Source organism: Bufo bufo, chromosome 2 (assembly GCF_905171765.1).
Source record: "Bufo bufo chromosome 2, aBufBuf1.1, whole genome shotgun sequence".
Classification (NCBI taxonomy): Eukaryota; Metazoa; Chordata; class Amphibia; order Anura; family Bufonidae; genus Bufo; species Bufo bufo.
The window spans coordinates 274399456-274422848 of record NC_053390.1 but is presented as its reverse complement, the minus strand read 5'-3'; the positions used below and the strand labels follow the sequence as shown (position 1 = coordinate 274422848).

Sequence of the window (23393 nt, the reverse complement as noted above, 5' to 3'; positions counted from 1 at the left end):
GGTCAATGTTAGCGTCAAGAAGAAGCGCACTCCTTTTACACCGTCGTCAGCTGATTACACATAGATGTCTACAGTACCTGTTCTATTAAACGCTTATACAAGTAGAACCCCCCCCCCCCCCCCCGACAGAGTGGAGTGGGTGTCAGCAGTAAGTTTGTGTTGATGTCACTGATTATTTTGCCCTTCCTCTGATTCTTCAGAACAATAACCCAAAAAAACGGATCATGTCGGTGGAGCATCCACCTTCACTCGGTCAGCATTTGGTCAGTAATCCATCAGTATTGCTAATGCCAAAAAAAAACAGGAGTGGATCCAAAACAGAGATGACACGTGAATGGAATATTTGCATGTCTTCTGATTTTTGTACCTACTCCTGCTTTTGGCTACCAAATCATAAGCCAATTCTGATGCAAAATAGGGACCATGTCATGTAGGCCTTACAGCTGTTACATAGACAGGATCCGTTGTGCGTCTCATTTCTCCTTCCTTCTGACAGATCAGAAGAAGGGTCAAATAAATGTTGATGTCAGCCAGGTAAAAAGGCAAAATAGTGGCCCAGTCATGAAGTGGGGAGGGTGGGAACAGCATGAGAAGTCCACAGAGTGGCCCTATGACATAGTGGTGAGGTGGAAGCAGCATGAAGAGACCACAGAGTGGCCCAATGACAGTGTGAAGGTGGCAGCAGCATCATGAGGCCACAGAGTGGCACAATGACATTGTGGAGGTGGCAGCAGCATCAGAGGGCCACAGAGTGGCAAAATTACAGTGTGGAGGTGGCAGCGGCAGCATCAGGAAGCCACAGAGTGGCACAATGACAGAGTGTGGAGGTGGCAGCAGCAGCATCATGAGGAAGCCACAGGGTGGCACAATGACAGTGTAGATGTGGTAGCAGCAACATCAGGAGGCCACAGAGTGGCACAATGACAGAGTGTGAAGGTGGCAGCAGCAACAGCATCAGGATGAGGCCACATGGTAGCAGAATGACAGTGTGTTGGTGGCAGCAGCAGCATCATCAGGAGGTCACAGGGTGGCACAATGACAGTGTGGAGGTGGCAGCAGCATCAGGAGGCCACAGAGTGGCACAATGACTGAGTGTGGATGTGGCGGCATAAGCAGCATCAGGAGGAATTCACAGGGTGGCACAATGACAGTGTGGAGGTGGCAGCAGCATCATCAGGAGGAAGCCACAGGGTGGCACAATGACAGAGTGGAGGTGGCAGCAGCAACATCAGGAGACCACAGAGTGACACAATGACAGAGTGTGGAGGTGGCAGGAGCATCAGCACTTGCCCCCCAATAACAAGAACGGTTTGGAATTACAGAGCTGTATAATGGCAATTTGGATCCTCAGTCAGTACAGCAAGGTGTCATAGGATTGTTCCTATTACCCAGGCTGTAACCTCCCCTACTGAACCCTGTTCTGCTTCAATACTGTAGAATGATTCCTCCCTATACTTTGCCTGAACTTCTATACAGCAAAATAAAAGTTTTAAAGTCTTTTCTACCACTGTCCCTAGCGCCTGCTGATGTCTCTCCCTGCACTAAGTACACTGGAAAATGGCTGAATCCAAGATGGCTGAGGCTATTTATAGGGCAGTGACATCACAGGGCTGGCTGGCTGCTGATTGGCTGGCTTGTGGGTGATCCCTCGTTCCCAGAGTTCCTTGCTCCATGTCCTAACACGTGCAGCAGCCATTTTAGGAAAAAATGTGATTTGTTACCACGAAGCATGAGGAAATTCGTATTTGGTGCGAATGAAATTTTTCCTGAAATTCGGATCAAATTCCACTTTGTCAACTTCGATTCGCTCATCTCTAGCCAAACCCACCTGTCTTTTCCGCCATGTGGACATACCCTAACACAAAGATAATGCACACAGTGATGTAATAGTAAAGAGATAATGAATACAGTGATGTGGCTGCAATGTCTGCATCTGATAGATGAACTGATGAGGATGTTGGTTTATTGCAGTTCATTTGTTATCTTATTATTTAGTAACATTATTACTGGTGCAGATGTTCTACCTGCCAAGAACGTGTTACAAATACCAGTCACTCAGTATCTATTATCTAAACGGGTTGTCCGGGTTCAGAGCTGAACCCGGACATACCCTTATTTTCACCCAGGCAGAACCCCTGATGTTGGCATTGGAGCATCTCATGCTCCGATGCGCTCCCTTGCCCGGCGCTAGATCGCGCAGGGCACGGGCTCTTTTGTTTACAATAACACACTGTCGGGCGGAAGCTTGTGTTTGGTGACATCACCGGCTCAGATGGGCGTGCTTTAGTGCTTCCCTAGCCGTTTTACTGGCTAGAGCAGTGCTAAAGCCCGCTCATCAGTGCCGGTGATGTCACCGGGCTTCCTGGCAGCCCCATGGAGAGCCCAGTACGTCACCGGAACCCTTGAAAATGCCTTTGCCCTGCGCGATTTAGCGCAGGGCAAAGGAAAGCATCAAAGAATGAACTGCTCCGGTGCTCAAGTCAGGGGGGCTGCCTGGGTGAAAATGGATGTATGTCCGGGTTCAGCTCTGAACCCGGACAACCCCTTTAAGGCTATGATCCCCTGATGTTAACCTCTGTTGTTTGTTTTCAAGGCCGCTCGTCTTGTAATGCACATACACAGTGTCTAAGCTTGGTACATTGGCACTGACAGACACAATAAAGACAAAAATCGCTTAGACAGGAAGTAATTTTATATAAACATTTTAGTGTCTGGACAAAGCGCACAACATCAATATCTGCTGAGAAATAATCGCTCCGATGCTTTGTTCCATGGACTTTTTGTACTATAAATGTGTAATAAGATACTGGATATTAGAATGGTGTCCTATACAGCAGCACATTATTATCCATAAAGTTCAGATGAGAATGCCAGACTCTACTCTTGCCAATATCCCATATTGTATAGAAGTTGTCATGGTAATTAAGGATGAGCGAGTCAATTCTAAACTAATCGGATTTGTTTCGAATTTCACAAAAATTAATCCGCCAAATGAATCTAAAGATTTTTTATTTGTTTCAGCTGAATCGTTAAAAACAACACACAGTGCCATTTTACTGTTGATATTGGTAGAGAAAAACCATGAGGGAGGAAGAGGATGAAAGTTGGGGGAAGATTTGCCCTGATTGGCTCAGAGGCTGAAATCCTCATAAGCTAATCAGGGGAGCAGTAGGCAGAGAGAGGTCTATGCTGACCGAGAAGAAGCACCATACTGTGTTCATTTTCTAAACTGGGAATAGTGTGTTTGGCAGTGTCTGTCAAAAACGGATTACAGAGCCACAAGCAACTATTGTAGTATGATTATGGACACTATAGGAAAACTGTAGGGAAAGAATAGAAATATAATTGTGTAGATTTTAGGGAATTTGATCAGGGAGCTAGTCACAGGGGCAAGTAAAACTGTGCTAATAGGTGCCTTCTGCTGTAATTTAGCCTAGCAGTTCTACATTACAAAACCAACCCACTGCAAGAAAAAAAAAATCATATTTTTTTTTATATGAAACTGCTTTAAAACAAAAAAAAAACAACTCAAGTTTCTACATAGGTTTATGGGCAGCACAGTACCCCAATAGCATTCTGCTGCAAAGATAGCTGTTGCATTTTTTTTTTCAGGGCATTACAGTATATCAGTCCGTGTTATTAAACACATTGCATTATAGCAAAAGCATTTTACAACGCCAATTTTATATCAGTGATATTAAATGCACAGTTTAAAGACATTTCACCACCAACATTGTATTGTTATATTGGTGGTAGGCGAACTCATTATTGCATTACACAATGTGTTTATAGTACAAAAATTAAACAGTTATTAAACACATACATAATTCATAGAAACTATGCATGATTATTTTGGTGGTTTCGCTGGAACTCCATCTTGCAGATGCTAGAGCGTCTATACGAGCATTGTAAAGTCATGAATGATTTTGTCATGCACCAGACCACCTCAGTAGGGAGCATCTGTTGTTTCGAAAGTCAGAGACAACTGTTGCCTACGGAAGCCCTCAGTAGGGACAACTGAGTCATAAACAATGTCACCCCCTCGATATTTATCTTAGAACAGATGCATACGCTGATGCAACAAGCACTAGCAGAAGAAGAGCAGCTTACGTATTTTGCTGTCCATCCTGTAGCTGTTTGGGACCCACAAGGAAAAAGTCCCATGAAGGAGGAGGATGAGGAGCTGCCACTGGAGGAGATGGAGGAGTTAGTGCTAGAGGATCAGGAGGATGATAATGATGTTGACGATAACACCGGGCACGATGACCAAACATTTCAGTGAGGGGCAGAGTTGGAAAGAACTGGGTCCTCCAGCACGCTGGCCAAAGTAGCAAAGTGTATGCTTGCTTCTTACGTAATGACAGACATATCATTCACATGAAACAGTCCGATGATTACTGGATAACCATGCTTTCAGACCATATCTATCAAAGCAAAATGGGGGAATGTTTTCCTCTTGCTAAAAGTGAGGCCAAATTACTTTATTACCAGGATGTATGCAGCATGCCACAGTTTTCAATGAGCAGACGCTTGCCGCCCACATGTCTGAGTCCCCTTCTCCAGTCCCTGCAGAGTCACCCACTTCTCGCCATCTCCGCTACCCCAAGCAGTAAAATCTGCAGCAGCAGCCATTTTAATGTCATCAACATGATAGAGCAATTCTTTTTCAGGCTTTTTCAGTGTAGCAGGGAGCGTTGTGCCACCCAAATGGATGAAGTTGTCCTCTGCTAGTGTACAAAACCTCACTTTTGTTAAAATGAACGAGGCATGGATCCACAAGGATATTCACACCTCTCCAGCTGACAGTACCCCATCATGCCACTACTGCTGTCTGCCTGCCTACCATGATGTTCTGTACCATATGGCTGATGCTGCTGCCATCATCATGCCATTGGCACTGTCTGCCTGCCATCATGTTCCATACTGCATGGCTGCTGCTCTCGTCATCGTGCCACTGCTGCTGTCGGCCTGCCTACCATCATGTTCTCTACCATATGGTTTCTGCTGTTCCCTGCTACCAATCCCCTGCTGCTACTTCCATTACTCCTACTGCCACTAAAATTACTGCTACACAGTCGCCGCTACTGCTGCAACTACCCCTAAACAGCCACACACACATCTACTGCCTTGTCTATTCCATGCTGTGCTGCTGCTACTGCTGCTGTTATTATTGCGGCCATATGCCACTATTACCCTACCATTTCCACATCCACACTGTACTGCTGCTCCCAATTAAAAGGGATACTTTTTCTAGGCTAGTTCAGAACAAGCCATGCTGTCTTATGACAAGTAACACTTGTGTGTATATAAATATGAGCAGGCATTCTGCAGAACAAGCTACTCTTTCCTCTTACATTAACATTTGTGTGCGTATAAATAGGGACAGGGAACACCGTTTGTGCTTAAAAACCATCTGCCCCTGATAAGGAACATTTTTTGGAAGGTTTCTAATATGAAAAAGCATAGCACATATGACGGCACTGTGTTATTAACTCCTTCTCGACATGTGACGAATTTTTACGTAATAGTACGTCATGGTGCTCGGGCGGGCACCGGAGCGTTCTGCGCCCGATCACTGCAGGTGTCTGGCAGTCCCTGATAGCCGGGCCCCTGCTGTATCCGCCAACATAGCTGTTTACAGCGATGCCGGCGGATTAACCCCTTCTATGCCACGATCAGCGCTGACCGCGACATAGAAGGGTTTGTCATGGGTGACAAGGCAGCCCTATGCCGTGCAGAGGCTGCCCAATGCCTTGCACAGCATTGGGACCTGCCTTCTATGGGTGCCGAGGAGATCCAGCCTCAGGCTGGGTCTCCTAGGCAACCTGTTAGTGTATTACTTTGTGTAATATGCTAACAGCCAATGCATTACAATACAGATGTATTGTAATGCATTGCAGAGGGGATCAGACCCACAAAAGTTGAATTCCCAGAGTGGGACAGAAATAAAGTTTAAAAAAAAGTTTAAAAAAAAGTGTTTTTAGTAAAAAAAAATTATAGTTTCAAGTAAAAAATTTTTTAAAAAAACGCCCCTTTCCCCAGATTTCATAATAAAAAATAGAAAAAAAAAGGAAAAACACACATATTAGGTATCGCCACGTCCGTAACAACCAGCTGTATAAAAATATCACATGACTTAAACCCTCAGGTAAACACCGTAAAAAAATTAAAAATTAAAACGGTGTCAAAAAAAGCCATTTTTGTCACCTTACATCACAAAAAGTGCAACACCAATGAGACCCTACATAAGAAAATCGCAAAAAAAAAAATTTTTGTTCAAATATGCTATTATTGTGTTAAAGTGAAATAAATAACTGAAAAGTATACATATTAGGTATCTCCGCGTCCGTAACAACCAGATCTATAAAAATATAACATGATCTAACCCCTCAGGTGAACACCATAAAAAGAAACTGTCAAAAAAGCCATTTATTTTTGTCACGTTACTAGGGGCGTTGCTTGGGTCTCAAAAGATTCAGGGCCCAAGCCCCAATGCATATGGTCCAATTCTCTAAGTAAACCAACCGACCCCTAAGCCCGCTATAGCTATAGAGCTATACAGCAGCACATACCTCTCACATCCAGTTTCTCCCAGGTGACGTCTCCTCTGATGTAGATCTTCTCTGTCATCATCTTCTCCATTCCGTCCGGACAACTTCTCTCAGCCGCGCCTCGTCTATACAGAATGTGACACACAGACATCTTAGCTTCCTCATTTTTCTGTACCCCCAAATACTATTCTGAAGAAAAATGAGTGTCCCCCATGGTAATAGTGCTCCTTATAGTCCCACCAATAGTAATTTCCTTCTAGAATGCCCTCATTTGTAATACTGCCCCCTATAGTGCCCCCAACTATGATAATGCCCCCCAAGAGAGCCCCCATTAGTAGAAGAGCCCTCCAGTATTAATAATGCCCTTACAGAGCCCCTAGTAGAAATAAGGCCCCCCCTATTGTTCCCCCAGTGGTAATAAAGCTATCTACTGACCCCTTAGTAGTAATAAGACCCCCACAGTGCTTTTAGTAGAAAAGTCCCTCTTATAGAGCCCCCAGTAGTAATAAGAACGCCTAATGTCTTCTGGATTTAAAATGCCCCCACAGTGCCCCCAGTATTTATAATGTCCCCTACTGTTATAATGCTCACCATGAAGTGCCCCAGTATTTATATCGCCCCCTACTGTTACAATGCTCGCCCTGAAGCACTCCAGTATTTATAATGCCCCCTGCAGTACCCCTTGTAGTTATATTCCTCCATTTACTGTCCTCAAAAATTATTATTCCTCAGCCCTCTCCACCATACAGTCCCATGTAAATAACATTATTTCCCTTCTCCGCCATAAAGTGCCATGCAAATACCATCACACCATCTCTCCAGCCCCCTCCAATATACAGTCCCATGTAAATAACATCCCTGTCTATCTACAGCCCCCTCTAAAATACAGTCCCATGTAAATAACACCACACCATATCTCCTGCCCCCCTCAATATACAGCCCCACGTAAATAACATTACCCCCTTTCCAGCCGGCTTCAACATACAGTCTCATGTAAAGAACATAATCCCCTCCCCAGCCGCCTTCAACATACAGTTCCATGTAAATAACATCACCCCCTCAATAGTCAGTCCCATGTAAATAACATCACTTCCTCCCCCAGTCACTTTTAACATACAGTCCCATGTAAATAAAATTACCCCCCCAGCCACCTCCAACATGAAGTCCCTTGTAAATCACATTACCCCTCAACATTCAGTACCATGTAAATAATATCACTCCCTCCCACAGCTGCCTTCAACATATAGTCCCATTTAAATAACATCACCATGCCCCAGCCACCTCCAACATGCATTCGCATGTAAATAACATCACTCCCTCAACTTTCAGTCCCATGTAAATAACATCACTCCACCCCACTGTCCCATGTAAATAACTTCCCTCCCTTCAGCCCTAACATACAGTCCCAGTTAAATAACTACAACTCCCAACATTGCTCTGCCTATCACACTGAGTAATCTAGCCCTTCACTTACCTCTCCTTATGTAGCAGACCTCACCACAGCTTGTTCCCAGGACTTCTTTTCACTGCTGAGTTGTCCTCTCCTGCACTAGCCACAGGACGGTGACATCATCGCAGGTCCTTTTCAGCTACTACATTTAGCACTGATCACATGACCTGTGATGTCACCACAGGTCCTTCAACTCTTGCAGGGCATTAGATTCAATTGTATTGCCGTCCTGAGGATGGCAATACAGTTGTATCTAGCAGACAGGCAGGACATTCGGGGCCTGGGACAAAACATCAAGGGCCCAGGCCCCGAATGTTTCAACCTAGCAACGCCCCTGCACCTTACATCACAAAAATGTGTATGTATGTCCCCCAAAATGGTACCAATAAAACTGACACTTCATCCTGCAAAAAATGAGACCCTACCTAAGACAATCGGTCAAAAAATAAAAAAGCTATTGTGTAAAACTTAAATAAATAAGAAAAAGTATACATATTAGGCATTGCCACGTCCATAACAATCTGCTCTATGCAAATATCACATGACCTAACCCCTCAGGTGAACGCTGTAAAAATAAATAAATAAAAACTGTGCCAAAATTAAAGTGTAATAATGAATGATCTAAAAATCATATGTACCCAAAAATTGTACCAATAAAACTAGCACCTTATCCCCTAGTTTCCAAAATGGGGTCACTTTTTGGGAGTTTCTACTGTAAGGGTGCATCAGGGGGGCTTCAAATGGGACTTGGCATCTAAAAACCAGTCCAGCAAAATCTGCCTTCCAAAAACCATATGGCGTTCGTTTTCTTCTGCACCCTGCCGTGTGCCATTATATCAGTTTACGACCACATGTGGGGTGTTTCTGTAAACCGCAGAATCAGGGTAATAAATATAGAGTTTTGTTTGACTGTTAACCCTCGATGTGTCAAAGAAAAAAATGGATTAAAATGGAAAATCTGATAAAAAAGTGAAATTTAGAAATGTCATCTCCATTTTCCTTTAATTCTTGTGGAACAACTAAAGGGTTAACAACGTTTGTAAAATCAGTTTTGAGTAACTTGAGGGGTGTAGTTTCTACAATGGAGTAATTTATGGGGGTTTTCTACTATGTAAGCCTCACAAAGTGACTTCAGACCTGAAAAGGTCCTTAAAAAGTGGGTTTTGGAAATTTTCTTTAAAATTTTTAAGAATTGCTTCTAAACTTCTAAGCCTTGTAACGTCCAAAAAAAATGTAATTACATTTACAAAATGATGCCAACATAAAGTAGACATATGGGGAACGTTAAGTAATAAGTATTTTATGAGGTATCACTTTCTGTTTTAAAAGCAGAGAAATTGCAATTTTGGTAAATTTGGGATTTTTTTCATAAATAAAGGTAAAAAATATTGACTCGAATTTATGAATATCATAAAGTACAATGTGTCACAAGAAAACAGTCTCAGAATGGCTTGGATAAATAAAAGTGTTTCAAAGCTATTACCACATAAAGTGACACACGTCAGATTTGCAAAAAAATGACCTGGGCAGAAGGGTGAAAACTGGCCCGGGGTAGTCGGGGTTAAGCACACTGTTTGTAAATACATCCACACACCTGCGTTTAGCCATACCTATATATATCAATGTCTGCCATTATTTGCTCCTGCTGTCATTGCATTCAAGAGCTTAAAACAGAGTGTAGAAAGTGTAGAAAGAGCAAAAATTCATAAAAAATAAAGAAAAAAAGTCCTAGGAGACTATTGGGTGTTATATACCTCATGTTATATCATGGTAATTAGAGCAATGTTGATTCATGAAGAATACATTTGGGCACAAATCAAATGGAATTAATCAAACACAAAGGAAATTTCTATTCTAATGGATAGACCACAAATATTGAAGGGTTGTCCAGGTTTTTTTTAACTCCCCCCACCCACCAGTACCTGTGAAGAGATTTGTAATATCTGGCTGCGTACTGCTCCATTCTGGCTCCATGGCTCCTGCTCTGTCTTCACTAGAATTCAGGTCTCTACCTGTTAATGTCTGTATGGACTAGATCACATGTACCACTGCAGCCAGTGACTGGCCTCAGCGGAGATGTATCCCAAGTGGCATGTCACTGTTGGGTAATGACACATCACCACTTAGGCCAGTCATTGGCTGCAGTGGTACATGTGATCTCATCCATGTGGTTGTTGACAGACAGGGACCAGAAGTCTAGTCAAGACAGTCCAGGAGCCACAGAGCTGGAGTGTCAGGGAATAGGTAAGTACAGATCTCTTCACAGGTACCACTGAGTAGGGCGATTCAAATAAAAATCCCAGATAACCCCTTTATTTGGGGTTTGTAGGTCATGCTTCTGTTGCAGACTAGAATTCTGCCTCCTTGTCTTTATTATGGAGGTATATATGAAAGTTTGCTCTGTTTTGGGGCGCCTTTGTAGGATAATTCTGATATGTGGGTTCTGTGCCCTAAGGTTTGTTATGAGGACAAGGCAGTTGCCTCTTCACTGGTTACAATGTAGTTGCTTAGTGGTTAGCACTGTTGCCTTGCAGCGCTGGGGTCATAGGCTCAAATCTGACCAAGGACAACATCTGCATGGAGTTTGTATGTTCTCCCTGTGTTTGCGTGGGTTTCCTCCCACACTCCAAAGACATACTGATAGGGAAGTTGGATGCTAATGTCTGTAAAGCACTGTGGAATATAGTAGCGCTATATAAGTGCATTAAATAAATAATGGTTCTACCATTAATCAATTATGTATTCTATATACACTGAACAAAAATATAAACGCAACACTTTCGGTTTTACTCCCATTTTTCATGAGCTGAACATTTTCTACATACACAAAAGACCCATTACTCTCAAATATTGTTCACAAATCTGTCTAAATCTGTGTTAGTGAGCACTTCTCCTTTGCCAAGATAATCCATCCTACCTCACAGGTGGGGCATATAAAAGGTTCTGATTAGACAACATGAATATTGCACAGGTGTGCCTTAGACTGCCCACAATAAAAGCCCACTCTGAAATGTGCACAGTTTTGCCTTACTGGAGGGAGGTCAGAAAACCAGTCAGTGGTTCCTCACGCAGTGCAGTGCAACACATCTCCGTCGCATAGAGTTGATCAGGTTGTTGATTGTGGCCTGTGGAATGTTGGTCCAATCCTCTTTAATAGCTGTGCAAGTTGCAGAATATTGTCAGGAACTGGAACATGCTGTCATATACACCGATCCAGAGCATCCCAAACATGCTCAATGGGTGACATGTCCGGTGAGTATGCTGGCCATGCAAGAACTGGAATGTTTTCAGCTTCCAGGTATTGTGTACAGATCCTTGCAATATGGGGCCGTGCATTATCATGCTGCAACATGAGGTGATGGTCGTGGATGAATGGCACAACAATGGGCCTCAGGATCTCGTCACGGTATCTCTGTACGTTCAAAATGCAATCAATAAAATGTACCTGTGTTCGTTGTCCATAACATACGCCTGCCCATACCATAACCCCACTGCCACCATGGGCCACTCAATCCACAACGTAGACGTCATCAAACCACTCACCCACACAACGCCACACACACTGTCTGCCATCTGCCCTGAACAGTGAAAACCGAGACGTGAACACAAAGTCTCTCCAACGTGCCAGACGCCATCGAATGTGAGTATTTTCCCACTCAAGTCGGTTACGACGACGAACTGCAGTCAGATCCAGACCCCGATGAGGACGACGAGCATGCAGATGAGCTTCCCTGAGACGGTTTCTGACAATTTGTGCAGAAATTCTTTGGTTATGCAAACCGATTGTTGCTGCAGCTGTCTCGGTGGCTGGTCTCAGACGATCATGGAGGTGAACATGCTGGATGTGGAGGTCATGGGCTGGTGTGGTTACACGTGGTCTGTGGTTGTGAGGCCGGTTGGATGTACTGTCAAATTCTCTGAAACGCCTTTGGAGATGGCTTATGGTAAAGAAATGAACATTCATTGCACGGGCAACAGCTCTGGTAGACATTCCTTGATATGACATACCTATGAGGTAGGATGGATTATCTGGACAAAGGAGAAGTGCTCACTAACACAGATTTAGACAGATTTGTGAACAATATTTGAGAGTAATGGGTCTTTTGTGTATGTAGAAAATGTTTCAGATCTTTGAGTTCAGCTCATGCAAAATGGGAGCAAAACCGAAAGTGCTGCGTTTATATTTTTGTTCAGTGTATAATTGCATTTTACTCCTTTTAGGATAAATATCATTTTTTAATTTGGTCTTTATTAAAAATGTTTAGCCATTTCTGAGATCCTGTCAGCCAAGGACTCATTAGCTCTTATCTCTGATCTCCTAACCTTATAAACACTTATTTAACACATGTTCATATTGGTTTCATTAGAATTGAGCTATAATGAGTGTTTATGAGGTCAGGAGAAAAGAGGCACACATGAGATGCCAGATGATGGGATTCAAAGAAAACAGACTGTATCAGCTTGCAAACTGTCTGTTTTTTTAACCCTTGTATTTCAGAAACCGCTGAACATTTTTTATAAAGACCAATGGAAAAAAAATTAGTTTTAGCCAAAAATTAGTAAAATGCAATCATAAAAAAATTGCCCTAAAGGTGTCCATAGATTTTAAGCAAGTAACATTACAATGTACATTATATAAAGAAATCTGATATAGACAATGGCCAAGTGCCTTTAAAACCTAAAGTAGTGCAAAGGTAGAGGTTTAATTGAATACATAACCGTATGCATTTTAGCCCTCTCATTTTTAATATTTAACCATCCAAACATGATCTCTGAATGATGTCTGAGTATTATAAGTGTAGGATCAATACAGTGCGGCTCAAAGAGTGCTGAGGCTGTAAATACTAGAAAATATGATGGCTTTTACTTTGTGATGCTTGTTTATCAGTCTTCTGACTGCGTCAGCAACACACGAGACAGCTGCAACCCACACTTCTAGTGATGTCACATGCTGCATGTATTGATGTGACTGGGTAAAATGGCAAAGGTTAAACAGCCACCATAGATGAAGATTAGATTATGGTATAGATTATAAATGTCATCGATGGGATAATAATTTTGTGAATATCACAAAAACAGATATGAGAAACTCAAATAAAGCTAATATAAAATCATAGCTCATCACTGGATTGTGTGTAATTCCTTTCTATTGAATTCTCTTGCACATATTACAACTAGTGTTGGGAGCGAATATTCGAATCACAAATTTTAATCGTGAATATCGGCACTTTGAGAATTTGCGAAGATTTAGAATATAGTGCTATATATTCGTATTCGCGAATATTCTAGGTTTTTTTTCACAGTAACCTCCCTTCTTGCTTGTGGGCCAATGAGAAGGCTGCAATGTCTTTGTCAGAGCTTAGCAACATCCCTAGCAACCAATAGGAAAGTTGCCTACCCCTTACTACATAAGAACCTCCCCAGCAGCCATTTTCTGCAGTTTTATGGAGTTCTGAGAGAGAGAACAGTGACATTGCTGTGCTCTGTGCTTTACTGTTTAATTACATTAGATAGATAGTTAGTTAGTTAGTTAGTTAGTTAGTTAGCTTACATATATAATACAGATAGTTAGTTAGTTAGTTAGTTAGTTAGCTTACATACATAATACAGATAGTTAGTGGGAGATGGTCAGTGTAGGTTATATCCTGATATAGTGTAGCTGCTGAGGTTCTGCTGTCCGTCCATACATACATACATACATACATAGTGCTGTGATGTCACAAGTTCACAACAATACTGACTATATGTAGTCAGACCCGCTAAAATGTGAAGTTTCATGTATTGTGCAAAAATATGCTCATCATTAATTGCCGATTTGTGCAATCGCGAATATATTGGAGCACTCTATCTGCATATAAAGCTACTGTAATGTTCTGCCGTGCCAACCATTTTCTCCAGTCTCAGGAAACGTCTAGCAGCTTGAAAAATGTAGCAACAGTGAGCCACGCCTGTATTGTGCGCGCAATATGCGCATATTAAATTGTCGGTTTTCGCAATCAAGAAAATAATCGGGAATTTTTGAATTTGCGAATATATGACGAATATTCGCCCAAATATTCGTGAACTATCGCGAATTCAAATATTGCCCCTGCTGCTCATCACTAATTACAACAAGGATGTCTAATAATCTTTTGTTTCCTTTTGTTTTCAGATGCAGATATTATTCCAGCCTTCGCCTTCCTCTTATGTATTCTCATCCATACAGCCAGATAACAGTAGAGACAGAGTTTGACAATCCAATCTACGAGACTGGGGTAGGTGTATGTCCATGTATGAATTTACTTACTAATACTTATGCAATGAATAGTGCATTTCAAATGAAGTATTATTGTAATATAGATGCAATAAAAATATAGTTTATTTTTTTATGTACACTCCTTTTTCATCTCCGGTAGCACCCCCTGTAGTTTATCCTTCTGGGCCACCTCCTGCATTCAGTGGTGGACTAACATGCTCAGGAGGGCCCCTGTTCCCTTCCCCTCCCCTCAGTGGTGGCACAGTGATCTCATAGAGAAGCAGGTGCAGTGATCTCCAGGAACCTTTCATTCATTCATTCCTTCCTCTAAATTCATAAAAGCATATAGCTACGGAGAAGGAAATTGTGGGGGCATTAAATATCATATGTATCATTGGGGCTATATGTGAGGGACTATTTTTGATGCAGGGGAGGAAGGGGATAACAAGAGCTAATTGCATTGCATCCTAGGAGAGATGTGCTGCCCACCCACAGTAAGGGAAGCGAGTCCAATAGAACATGCCATGATGTTTCTCTGTCAGATCTATAGAGAATTCAGCAATAAAAAAGCTATATATGCCTTTGCACAAAATCAAAAACGTACAAGGCTACAGTGTGCTCATGCACCTCTATGGAGGATCCATTTTGGCTCTGTATGCAACATCTTAGTGCTTGCTCTCACATAAAGGGAGCAATTTAAAAAACTGATTTATTATGCAATTGTTGATATTAGAAATGAGCAAATCAAAGTCAAACAAACTGACTTTGATCCGAATTTAAGGAAAAATTTGATTTGCCGCCAATCCAAATTTCCTAGCACTTCTTGGCATTGAATCAATTGTCCTTGAAATGGCGGGGAAAAAAATACACACTCACTTCATCCATTTGCGCACAAAGAGGCCACCTTGAGATTTTGCGCGATGCCTTTAATCAAGTTGATCGCAACGGCCTCTTTGCGATCAAATGGATAATGTGAGTTTCTTGGGAGGGTTTTTACCGGATTAATCCCTGAAAGCCCTCGATCACCAATAAATGCAGCATCTGAGGGGTTCAATGATGGGGGCAGCGGGATCGCCGCTCCCCGTCATTGTGCCCGCTACATACAAAGAAATGCATTTCTTGACAAAGTAATTCATCATGAAGCAAACTTCTTCGCGAAATTCAGCAAAGCAGCCAAATTGAATTGTTGATAACTTCGCTCAACACTAGTTGATATGTCCATTTTCTTATACTATATAAGTGGTCGGCAACCATTTTCAATTACGTACTGCAGTTTGTCATGTTAGTCATGTTACGACAGCTAGAGAACCACAAGTTGCAGACCAAGTTGGCACATCAATTTAAAATGGCCGTATGAGATTAGCAGTATTCCTGGTATTTGCAGCATTTTCCAAAAATTTTTCATAGAGAACAAACAGTATATATTTTTGTGTGATTTTATGTACAAATCGTGAGATAAAGGGTAAAAGGAAAGGTGAGAAATAGTTCTTCATGGGTTATGGTGTTTGACAGTTGTGTCCTTCAGTAACATCCTAAAATGATGCTTGTTTGTGGAAACTCAACTAAAGTGTCCACAATGCTCTAGCCATGATTCACTCGTGCTTGGCTTTCGAAACTACATGCAGAAACCTGACCGTGTGGCCATACCCTAATGATTCATGGTAAACAGTCATATGATGGCTCTATTTTGTACAATGCATTAGAGTGGCATTGTTTTGGACTAAGATGGAGACTGAATGACTTGTACAACTCTATGCACTGCCATACAGGCATGGCCTTGTGCATGAGCACCTTTGGGCACTCAAATTTCAACCAAGTCTTTATCTTCAATAAACTATTGTATGTACAGCAGCATAAATCCAAAACTGATAGCAGCCAATACAATTCCATAAAGTGTATATTTCCAATGAACGGTGCATAGCAAATTTGTCCTTTAGATATTTGATACCTGGAGATGGTGCCTAAAGGGGAAAAGACACTGGAGCACATGAGTGCTATGTTATGGGGGCTCTGCCCCATTTTCATTTGCTGTACAAAGGGACAGAGGCCCCAAAATGTTGCAGTGATGTACTCATGTGCCTTGCCTCCCCCCAGGCAGCATCTTCAGGTATCTAAATATCTAGATGAAAAGTTTGCTATGCACAGTTTGTTGGAAATATACTCTTTGTGGAATTATTTTGGCTGCATTTGAGTAGACAATGGAGGGAGGTGGCAGCCCTGGGCCCACTTGCATGGAGGGGCTCACAAGGAGAGTACTCAGGCAAACACTATTTACAACTCAATACAGTCTATGCCTACAGCCTATGGCTTTCTGGACTGTCATTCTCTGTCTTTTAGGCTGCAGGCCACTTTAGGCCTATAGCCTATAAAATGTTGAGGCTACACACAGAATATCAGTGTTCTAGCACAGTCAGCGCAATGATGTAATTGCATTGTGCCACATGTGTCGGGACCCGAACTATGCTGGTAAAAGGATGCCTGACTGCACTGATTGGAGGATCGAGGTGAGCGGAGTATACGTATTTTTATTTTTTTAAATATTCTAGTGTGGCACTCTGGTGAGGGCATCATTTCTTTTTAGGGGGCATTATCATTTTTACATATGACATACAGGGGGCATTATTAATGTCTAGGGGGAAAAAGAGGAACACATAAGGGCATTTTAACTTTATACCAGACATCATCAGCATGGGAAGATGTAGGTTGGGAAAAGATTGGGAGGATTCTGGAAAAGTTAGGAGCCAAAAATATCTCTGTTGCAAGCTCTGCAGACACAAGTCATAAAATAAGTCATCATGGAGGTCTGGTCCATATAGAAAGACTGGAAAAGTGAACAACTACAATCAGAGAAAATGTGCATGAACACAAAATAACTGAATTTTATTGCACAGTACCTTGTGTATCCACCACTGATTGTTTTTTGTACAGTGGATTCTATTCAGCGACTCTGTGGTGGTAGTTATATAGTGGTATTATTGGTAATACTGATTTGTACAGTGTTGTGTTCACAAGCAGTATGATAAAATTATTCTGTCACTCTTTAGTGGTATTGGTAGTGGTCAGGTTGTAATGTTATCTGGGTTAGGGGCCCACTCGGGAGATGGGTGTGTTTTTTGCTCACTCTGCTGAATCCCTAGCTACACCTCTGATTGGCTGCTATCAATTTCAGATGTAAGCTGCTTTATTTACAACAGACTTTAGCAGAGACAAGCTTTCTTTGCTTCAGTGTATATATATATATATATATATATATATATATATATACAGTGGATATAAAAAATGTCTACACATCCCTGTTAAAATGTCAGGTTTCTGTGATGTAAAAAAATGAGACAAAGATAAATAATTTCAGAACTTTTTCCACCTTTAATGTGACCTATAAACTGTACAACTCAATTGAAAAATAAACGGAAATGTTTTAGGCAGGGGGAAGAAAAAATATAAAAATAAAATAATATGGTTGCATAAGTGTGCACACCCTTAAACTAATACTTTGTGGAAGCACCTTTTAATTTTATTACAGCACTCAGTCTTTTTGGGTATGAGGCTATCAGCATGGCACATTTTGACTTGGCAAGATTTGCCCACTCTTCTTTGCAAAAACACTCCAAATCTGTCAGATTGTGAGGGCATCTCCTGCACACAGCCCTCTTCAGATCACCCCACAGATTTTCAATCGGATTCAGGTCTGGGCTTTGGCTGGTCCATTCCAAAACTTTAATCTTCTTCTGGTGAAGCCATTTCTTTGTTGACTTGGATATATGCTTTGGGTCGTTGTCATGCTGAAAGATGAAGTTCCTCTTCATGTTCAGCTTTCTAGCAGAAGCCTGAAGGTTTTGTGCCAATATTGACTGGTATTTGGAACTGTTCATAATTTCCTCTAGCTTAACTAAGGCCTCTTTCACACTTGCGTTGTCCGGATCCGGCGTGTACTCCACTTGCCGGAATTACACTCCGGATCCGGAAAAACGCAAGTGTACTGAAAGCATTAGAAGACGGAACCGTCTTCCAAATGCTTTCAGTGTTACTATGGCACCCAGGATGCTATTAAAGTCCTGGTTGCCATAGTAGGAGCGGGGAGCGTGGGAGCGGTATACTTACAGTCCGTGCGGCTCCCGGGGCGCTCCAGAATGACATCAGAGCGCCCCATGCGCATGGATGACGTGATCCATGCGATCACGTGATCCATGCGCTTGGGGCGCCCTGACGTCACTCTGGAGCGCCCCGGGAGCCGCACGGACGGTAGGTATGCTGCTCCCCCGCTCCCCGCTACACTTTACCATGGCTGCCAGGACTTTAGCGTCCCGGCAGCCATGGTAACCATTCAGAAAAAGCTAAATGTCGGCTCCGGCAATGCGCCGAAACGACTTTTAGCTTAAGGCCAGATCCGGATCAATGCCTTTCAATGGGCATTAATTCCGGATCCGGCCTTGCGGCAAGTGTTCCGGATTTTTGGCCGGAGCAAAAAGCGCAGCATGCTGCGGTATATTCTCCGGCCAAAAAACGTTCCGTTCCGGAACTGAAGACATCCTGATGCCTCCTGAATGGATTTCTCTCCATTCAGAATGCATTAGGATAATCCTGATCAGGATTCTTCCGGCATAGAGCCCCGACGACGGAACTCTATGCCGGAAGACAAGAACGCAAGTGTGAAAGAGCCCTTAGGCCCCAGTTCCAGCTGAAGAAAAACAGCCCCAAAGCATGATGCTGCCACCACCATGCTTCACTGTGGGTATGGTGTTCTTTTGGTGATGTGCAGTGTTGTTTTTGCGCCAAACATATCTTTTGGAATTATGGCCAAAAAGTCCAACCTTGGTTTCATCAGACCAGAACACCTTTTCCCACATGCTTTAGGGAGACTTCAGATGTGTTTTTGCAAAATTTTGCCTGGCTTGGATGTTTTTCTTCGTAAGAAAAGGCTTTCGTCTTGCCACTCTACCCCATAGCCCAGACATATGGAGGATACGGGAGATTGTTGTCACATGTACCACAAAGCCAGTACTTGCCAGATAGTCCTGCAGCTCCTTTAATGTTGCCGTAGGCCTCTTGGTAGCCTCCCAGACCAGTTTTCTTCTTGTCTTTTCATCAATTTTGGAGGGACGTCCAGTTCTTGGTAATGTCACTGTTGTGCCATATTTTCTCCACTTGATGATGACTGTCTTCACTGTGTTCCATGGTATATCTAAGGGCTCTTTCACACCTGCGTTATTGTCTTCCGGCATAGAGTTCCGTCGTCGGGGCTCTATGCCGGAAGAATCCTGATCAGGATTATCCTAATGCATTCTGAATGGAGAGAAATCCGTTCAGGATGCATCAGGATGTCTTCAGTTCCGGAACGGAACGTTTTTTGGCCGGAGAAAATACCGCAGCATGCTGCGCTTTTTGCACCGGCCAAAAATCCGGAACACTTGCCGCAAGGCCGGATCCGGAATTAATGCCCATTGGAAGGCATTGATCCGGATCCGGCCTTAAGCTAAACGTCGTTTCGGCGCATTGCCGGAGCCGACATTTAGTTTTTCAGAGTGGTTACCATGGCTGCCGGGACGCTTAAGTCCTGGCAGCCATGTTAAGTGTAGTGGGGAGCGGGGGAGCAGTGTACTTACCGTCCGTGCGGCTCCCCGGGCGCTCCAGAGTGACGTCAGGGCGCCCCAAGCGCATGGATCACGTGATCGCATGGATCACGTCATCCATGCGCATGGGGCGCTCTGACGTCATTCTGGAGCGCCCGGGGAGCCGCACGGACTGTAAGTTTACCGCTCCCCGCTCCTACTATGGCAACCAGGACTTTAATAGCGTCCTGGGTGCCATAGTAACACTGAAAGCATTTGGAAGACGGTTCCGTCTTCAAATGCTTTCAGTACACTTGCGTTTTTACGGATCCGGCGGGCACCTCCGGCAACGGAAGTGCATGCCGGATCCCAACAACGCAAGTGTGAAAGAGGCCTAATGCCTTGGAAATTATTTTGTACCCTTCTCCTGACTGATACCTTTTAACAATGAGATCCCTCTAATGCTTTGAAAGCTCTCTGTGGACCATGGCTTTTGCTTTGGGATGTGACTAAGAAAATTTCAGGAAAGACCGACTAGAGCAGCTGAACTTTATTTGGGTTTAATCAGAGGCACTTTAAATGATGGCAGGTGTATGCTGACTCCTATTTAACATGATTTTGAATGTGATTGCTTAATTCTGGACACAGCTACATCCCCAGTTAGAGGGTGTGCACACTTATGCAAACACATTATTTTATTTAGTATTTAGTTTTTTTTGTTTATATATATATATATATATATATATATATATATATACAGTGGATATAAACAGTCTACACACCCCTGGTAAAATGTCAGGTTTCTGTTCTGTAAAAAAATTAGACAAAGATAAATCATTTCAGAACTTTTTCCGCCTTTAATGTGACCTATAAACTGTACCACTCAATTGAAAAACAAACTGAATTCTTTTAGGTGGAGGGAAGAAAACAAAAAAACTAAAATAATGTGGTTGCATAAGTGTGCATACCCTCTTATAACTGGGGATGTAGCTGTGTCCAGAGTCAGCATACACCTGTCATCATTTAAAGTGCCTCTGATTAACCCCAAATAAAGTTCAGCTGCTCTAGTTGGTCTTTCCTGAAATTTTCTTAGTCGCATCCCACAACAAAAGTCATGGTCCACAGAGAGCTTCCAAAGCATCAGAGGGATGTTAAAAGGTATCGGTCATAAGAAGGGTACAAAAGAATTTCCAAGGCATTAGATATAGCATGGAACACAGTTAAGACAGTCATTATCAAGTGGAGAAAATATGGCACAACAGTGACATTATCAAGAACTGGACGTCCCTCCAAAATTTATGAAAAAACAAGAAGAAAACTGGTCTGGGAGGCTACCAAGAGGCCTACAGCAACATTAAAGGAGCTGCAGGAATATCTGGCAAGTACTGGCTTTGTGGTACATGTGACAACAATCTCCCGTATTCTTCATATGTCTGGGCTATGGGGTAGAGTGGCAAGACGAAAGCCTTTTCTTACGAAGAAAAACATCCAAGCCAGGCTACATTTTTCAAAAACACATCTGAAGTCTCCCAAAAGCATGTGGGAAAAGGTGTTCTGGTCTGATGAAACCAAGGTTGAACTTTTTGGCCGTAATTCCAAAAGAATATATTTGGCGCCAAAACAACACTGCACATCACCAAAAGAACACCATACCCACAGTGAAGCATGGTGGTGGCAGCATCATGCTTTGGGGCTGTTTTTCTTCAGCTGGAACTGGGGCCTTAGTTAAGCTAGAGGAAATTATGAACAGTTCCAAATACCAGTTAATATTGGCACAAAACCTTCAGGATTCTGCTAGAAAGCTGAACATGAAGAGGAACTTCATCTTTCAGCATGACAACAACCCAAAGCATACATCCAAATCAACAAAGGAATGGCTTCACCAGAAGAAGATTAAAGTTTTGGAATGGCCCAGCCAGAGCGCAGACCTGAATCCGATTGAAAATCTGTGGGGTGATCTGAAGAGGGCTGTGCACAGGAGATGCCCTCGCAATCTGACAGATTTGCAGTGTTTTTACAAATCTTGCCAAGTCAAAATGTGCCATGCTGATAGACTCATACCCAAAAAGACTGAGTGCTGTAATAAAATTAAAAGGTGCTTCAACAAAGTATTAGTTTAAGGGTGTGCACACTTATGCAACCATATTATTTTTTTCTTTTTTTTCTTCCCTTTACCTAAAAGATTTTAATTTGTTTTTCAATTGAGTGGTACAGTTTATAGGTCACATTAAAGGTGGAAAAAGTTCTGAAATTATTTATCTTTGTCTCATTTTTTTTTACATCACAGAAACCTGACATTTTAACAGGGGTGTGTAGACTTTTTATATCCACTGTATATATATATTATTTATATATATATATATATATATATATATATATATATATATATATATAGTTTGCTACTAGAAATGAGAGAACCTTGCTCAGTGCATGGTACTGAAAACACAGACTTTCATTCTTTCACTCCTGGCACCCCCAGCTAACAACTGATTTTACCAGGGGAAGACATGGCCAGCCACTGCAGTTACAGTTACTGCTGTCCACGTTTTAAAAGGACTGGTCAAGTCCACCAGAATGGGAGCAGCTTGTACACATTGTCTCTCTGTAATGGCTCATGGTAAGAGGACCCAAGAGTGGTCCCCATTTCTTCATTAGAAAAAAATAACTTTAAATTTAAATATATTCCTTCTTTTGTTTCAGGAAACGAGAGAATATGAAGTTTCAATATAGAAGCTGTTGTTTCATATAAAAGGAAAAGTTGGACACCTTCAATCAAGATGTCAGTTCTGCAACATGATAGAACTTCGTGCTTAATCCAGAGACTATGTGGAGTTGAAATGAACCTTTTAGTATTTTAGTTGTATTTCCTTTTGACTCTTTCTTGAAGATTTCCATCTCTGTATTTATAACATTTACATTTAGGAGACTCAATGTGTTTTAGGAAACACTATTATGTTGCAGGCTACAAGAAAAACTTGTGCCAGAACAAGGACAGCTAATGCTCCCGGGATTAATCTAACATGAAAATAGCAAAATTGCAGTGGTAATAAAGTTATAGCCCTCAGCTTCTCAGGATTTGCTTCAAGTCTTGAGTATTTCAATCCTAGCTTAATTTGTGTTACAGAACTAACTGGCAAACGATATCAGCAAAAGTGTAGGGCGCCTTTCATGCACTTTATAGTATTGCACATAAAAGCAAAATTGGAATGTGTAGGAGACAAATGAGGAGACATTTGCAACCTTTTTTGTGGAAAATTTATAAAAAAAATAAAAATACACCATACCGAGATGCAATTTGAGTGAAATGGAAAAAATAAGTAAAATGAAAATTGGGGGTGTCATAAAAAGTATACTTTGATGTGATCTAGGATAAGAGGTTTAAAAAATTCCGAACCCTATGAATTAAAATTGTATTTGATGTAATTCATCCACTGTATGACTGTATCAGTAGGCCATTGTTCTCATACCCCAAGTGCTTTATTTTACCCTGACGCTTCTTAATAAAAGTCTTGGCACAAGGGAACTCAACAGCTGGCACTCTTCCTAGAGTCCACATACATAGGATGCATTCTTCTGTCTACATTTTTTCTCACTCTGTTTTTTCTTTA

At 42.1% G+C, this 23393-nt stretch overlaps 1 protein-coding gene across 1 annotated transcript in view; it reads left to right on the top strand.

Moving 5' to 3' along the window:
* The window catches only part of SEZ6L (seizure related 6 homolog like), a 420457-nt gene extending 397942 nt beyond the window's left edge, over positions 1-22515 (top strand). The window contains exons 16-17 of the mRNA XM_040416561.1: positions 14153-14255; positions 22486-22515. Of these exons, the coding sequence (XP_040272495.1) occupies positions 14153-14255; positions 22486-22515 (133 nt within the window). The remainder of the gene's footprint in view (positions 1-14152; positions 14256-22485) is intronic.
* Positions 22516-23393: the final 878 nt, after the last annotated feature.